The 5,061-nt window shown below is 41.9% G+C and overlaps 1 protein-coding gene across 2 annotated transcripts in view; it reads left to right on the plus strand.

The window, feature by feature from the left end:
* The window catches only part of LOC119291140 (peroxisomal nicotinamide adenine dinucleotide carrier-like), a 5,489-nt gene extending 2,729 nt beyond the window's left edge, over positions 1-2,760 (plus strand). Inside the window, exons 7-12 of one of the 2 annotated variants that reach the window (XM_037569852.1) lie at positions 1-154; positions 624-692; positions 777-884; positions 1,556-1,624; positions 2,219-2,273; positions 2,452-2,760. In XM_037569852.1, coding sequence (XP_037425749.1) covers positions 1-154; positions 624-692; positions 777-884; positions 1,556-1,624; positions 2,219-2,273; positions 2,452-2,648 — 652 coding nt within the window. In that variant the 3' untranslated portion in view covers positions 2,649-2,760. The remainder of the gene's footprint in view (positions 155-623; positions 693-776; positions 885-1,555; positions 1,625-2,218; positions 2,274-2,451) is intronic. The other variant, XM_037569851.1, reaches the window with a different exon arrangement.
* The last annotated feature ends 2,301 nt before the right edge of the window (positions 2,761-5,061 follow it).

Consider the following 5,061-nt stretch of genomic DNA (forward strand, 5'->3'; position numbering starts at 1 on the left):
ACATACACAGGCAGAAAGGAAGGTGATAGAGTCCAAGAGGGAGCTTTTGCTTAAGGAAATATCCAGGGCCAATCCAATAGATGCTCATATTCTTAAGGATAGATTAGCTAAGCTTGATTCTGAAAAACCTCGCCCATATGGCACACTTCAAGCGGTGAGCACTCTTTTTCTCGAGATGTCGGATGTTCTTACTATTCGGATTCCTTAAATAGAAAATACTAAACATAGAAATTAAAATACCGTTTCTGAGGGGCCACAGCCATATATCTTTCTAAAATGTAATTACTGATGATATTTCTGCTGGAATTGTTGAGTTTAAACTTGAAGTTACATTAAGCTTGCCTGTAGAGCCTACGAGCACCAGACAGGCCGAGCATTCATCTAGATCCACTCCACCAACTATTTAGTCTCGAATTACATTTGTTCGATCACCTTATTTCTGTAGGCTTGATTACTGCACCCTATATGACAAATATCATCTGCTAAAACTTCCATCTATATATTTGAACGGTAACGATGACTGGCATTAGAACGACGTTGTGTCCAGTCTTGCTAATTAACTTTCTACTTCTCAACTGAAGTTACGAGACATAATTATACTTACTACTATCAGTGTTAAACAGATCCGGGAGGTCTATCGTGAATCAGGCATAAGTGGATTCTGGAAAGGACTTGTTCCGACACTAATTATGGTTAGTATCTGTTTCAAGAACATCAGAACCAAAATTTAGTGGACATATATGTAATTCCATTGGTTGAACCATGTGAACCTTCAGGTATGTAATCCATCAATTCAGTTTATGATATATGAAACACTGTCAAAGCGTCTCAAGTCAAAGCGGTCTGGAAAGCGATTCCCCAAGAAGAATATCACTGCTATGGAGGTAAGGGATGTTTATCTATAGCTCATGTCTCTATGTTCACGAATATATGTTATTTTGGACTGTTTAATTACTGACTGTTAACTGTCTTTCTAGAAGCTTTATTTTTCTGTTTCTAGAAATTTGCATGTACCTGTGACTGTCTTCCTAGAAACTTCTTCTATGTACTATTTATCCAAGTGCAGGTTTGTATCTCTTATATATATGAATAGTAGTACTTGCTTGATGCTTCATATAATAAAAATTCTTCATCGGCGATGCAGTTATCTCAGATTACTTCTCTACAATTCTAGCACATTCCCTTACATGATTGTATTTCAACATACACACTGGTTATTTGAGAAAGCTAGATCATTTAGTGGCACAAAGGGCCAGGACAGTATATATACTGTTTTTAGGCATGCTTGCATGTTGTACAATGTCCAGCTTGGGAGGTGACTTCAGGGAGGAGGATCCTTGACTCCTTATTATTTCTTGCTCCATTTTGGTACAAATGCAATGCATATCTGTTATTGCAGTTAGACAATTAGTTATTTCTCTTTGTCTCGTTCCACATCCCAGATCTATATTTGTTTGTTTGTACTTCAAATCCAAAGCTAAACGACAGTACAAGCTTTTGGAAATATTCTCACATATATTTCTATATTTCATTCTCAGTATTTTCCCTTGAACAGGTATTCTTAATAGGTGCAATGGCAAAGCTGGGAGCTACTCTTGTGACCTACCCGTTGTTAGTGGTCAAGGTAAAAATATATTTGGCAGTTCATCACCTGCAAAGTTTATCACTAATGTGCTGCCCTACCCATACTTATCTGAAGCACATCTTTGAAAAATAATTTATGGTAGAAAGATGCCCCTAGTTAGAAAATTTTGGAAAAATCTGAAACATATGGTATTTGTGAACTTATCCAAATGAGTCAATTAGATTATACCAAGTTGAACTGCAAAGCAGACTCTAATAAAAAGGGGTTTCTTTCCATTTTGTTACTTTTTTTTTCTCAGTTCTAGCAAAGGAAGTACTACTTGATCTCCCGCAGTGCAGTATTGAGAAAAATAGCCTCATCGGTAGGCTCACCATCTAGTACCTGACGCATAGCATCATGAATGCCTGGTCTGTCATCTATGTGACCACACAACAGCATGGAAATTTCACTCAAAAAGAGTATAATCTAGATCTGCTGTGGAATGTGAATGCAACTAGTTGCACCTTTAAAGTCAATCAGGCATGCATGCAACTACACAGCCTATTCGGGGTGGTTTGAAATGGGGTTTACTTTAACGGCAAAGAAGTTATGTTATGTTCAATCTGTTTTGATCATGTATTTTATCCCTTGCAGTCTAGGTTGCAGGCAAAACAAGAAATTGGCAGGAACGCGGCGTCCAGATATACAGGTATCTTTTACCAGCATTTAACCAAAACTTGTAAAAAACGTCGGAGTTTTAATGGCTTTCTGAACCAGTGTGCTCTGATTGTGCACGATCTGCTGTATCCTCGTTTTATGTCTTTGTGCATCTACTCGTGTCACCTCTGTTGAAAAGTGGCATGAGACTGACCGCTTGTATTTACCAGGTACATTAGATGCAATATTGAAGATGATTCGCTACGAGGGATTGCACGGATTTTACAAAGGAATGGGTACAAAGATTGTACAGAGTGTTCTTGCCGCCTCGGTCCTTTTTATGGTGAAGGAGGAGCTGGTTAAGTTTGTAGTTCTTTTAGTTGCCAGGAGTAGGACTCTGCTTCTTACTAGATCTAACAAACGATAGATCTTGTTTTCTGATCAGATTATTGTATTGTCTCCACATGTAGTATTCCTTTTGAAAATGCACTTTCAGTTCTTTATTAGTCAGAAAATCTCAAGTATCTCTAATTGCTAAAGATGTTCTTCTCTGTCGTGCCCTCTTATTTTACTGCCTCGTAGCAAGATGTTCAGGGGGGTCCCCTCGTAGCAAGAGGGCAGTAAAATATAAATCAAGCATCTCTAATTGCTAAAGATGTTCAGGGGATCCAGATACAAGTTTGGGATCCCTCGACATTGGCAGCTAACAAACGGGCTACAGTATCAGTATTACTCTCTCTAGGACAGTGCACACGAGGCAGTCCTAGCTATGAAGGCTACACTCGCAAAGAGTAGCTAGCGAGCGAGGAGATCCTTGAGCGCCCTTGCTTGAGCGACTCTAACTCTCGACGACGGCGGGCATGCTCCTGACGTCGTCCATGGCGACGCGCACGGTTCGGAGGGGGTCGTCGCGGGGGAAGTTGCCGTTGTAGATCACTTGGAGGAAGCCGTCATCTGCTGCTGCGTCGGAGACGACGCGGGCGGCGAGCCAGAGCAGGAGGCAGTGCCCCGTCGGCAGGACCCCGGCGCGCGTGCGCACCTTCACCGTCATGCCCTTTTTCACCCGGACCGACGAAGATGGCATCTTCTTCTTCTTCACTTGCTCTGCCCTTGATCTCGTCTGTTGGGTCGACGTCTCCATGCCCATAGTGGCAGCTGGAGATGGAGCCGGCGCGGCCGGGGCGGTGCACCTCCTCTTGCTCTTGGTGACCTCTCCCGTCGCCGTCGGTGCGTAGGCGGGCGCGTGCAGGGACGATGGCTTCTCGGTCACGTGCGCGGACGACGTGCTCTGGATCGACGCGGCCTTGCTGATGATCCCGCTTCCGCCTTTGGGCGCGGCGGCGAGCTTCCTGCGCCGGTGGAGCTCCCGGCGGATCGCACACCGCTCCGACGACGCTCGCTTCGCCATGAGAGCCGGCATGGCTTGGTCTTTGCCTCTTTGGCGGTGGTCGCGGAGAAGATCTACGCTGAAAAAGAGGAGAGGCGCTATGCTGTATATCAAGCTCGCACGAGGCGGTGGCCTCGCCGTGTTGGCGTCGGAGTGGGACTGACCGGAAGCGTTGGTACGAACTAAGCAATGGCGGGGAAGCGGGAAGCCTAGTTACTAACGGATTAGACATTTGACTGACTGATATTCGGATTCGACTGCACGTAGATTGCAGCTCAATGGCCCGATGAGCTCGATCGCGTGTGTCACAGGGGATCTCCTGATTTATCTTGACTAGTAGAATGTCTGTGAGTTGCCACAGGCCTTTTAGAAAGAAAAAAACTTGTTACATATATAAACATAATGTATGCATTATGTCAAATTTTAGATGTGTAGAAAAAATGAATTCAACTTTACTTGCAATGTATTAGGTAAAATAATTTAATTCAACAATTATATTAACTCATCTGATGCACAAAATAAAAGGAAGGGGTTCAAAAAATATAATAACTCTATCGTGCATTGCGTTACAAATGATAGTTAGCATCTGGACACCTTTAATGTACAGGTGCTATCTATCAAATGATCGGTCGTGTCACGGAGCATGCTCATTGTTATTATCAATATCAATTAAAGACAACTATTGTTATTATCAATATCAATTAAAGACAACTAGTAAGCATGCACGTGCAATGCACGAATAACAATACATAGGATTTCCTTGTTCGTAATTAGCAAAATCGACACATCAAAGGCAATCAACGGGGTGAACTTCTCCATAGAGAACATATGGAATATTTATTGTGCGTATAGTAAAAATGGAATCAAATATTCCACGATGTTTCTGTTTTGTAATGAAACTTCATATCATAGGACTTATGATGCGATTAAGCATTGTACAAATGAACATGGTAGAGATGGAAAAGGGTACAAAAGGGAAAAATAGGAACATAGTAAATGAGCCCCGAATGGTAAACTTTCTCAGAGGTAATAATTGATTAAGGGTCATACATTGTCGCAAGGCACAAGCAATGTCATTTAAAACAGTGGAAAATAAGTTAAAAAATAATATGATTGTTCATGGTTCTTACATGATGAACCACAAATCTTTCCAAAAATAAACAGGGGAAAAAGTATCATATAGTTCTCCGTCCGATCCATATTACCTGTCGCTCAAACAGATGTATCTAGAGATATTTCAGTACTTGGTATATCCATTTGAGCAACCAGTAATATGGATCGGAGGGAGTATATGATTTTAGAACAAGTTCATGTCATACATGCATGAGAATAACGCCCGATTCACAAATCAACATCAATCTTAACACGTAGACCAATGACAATTATAACCATGCGGTGCCACGGAACAGTTCACCAACCTATACTGATCACAATCGGTTCAATTTTACACACA

Source organism: Triticum dicoccoides, chromosome 4B (assembly GCF_002162155.2).
Source record: "Triticum dicoccoides isolate Atlit2015 ecotype Zavitan chromosome 4B, WEW_v2.0, whole genome shotgun sequence".
In the NCBI taxonomy this organism is placed as follows: domain Eukaryota; kingdom Viridiplantae; phylum Streptophyta; class Magnoliopsida; order Poales; family Poaceae; genus Triticum; species Triticum dicoccoides.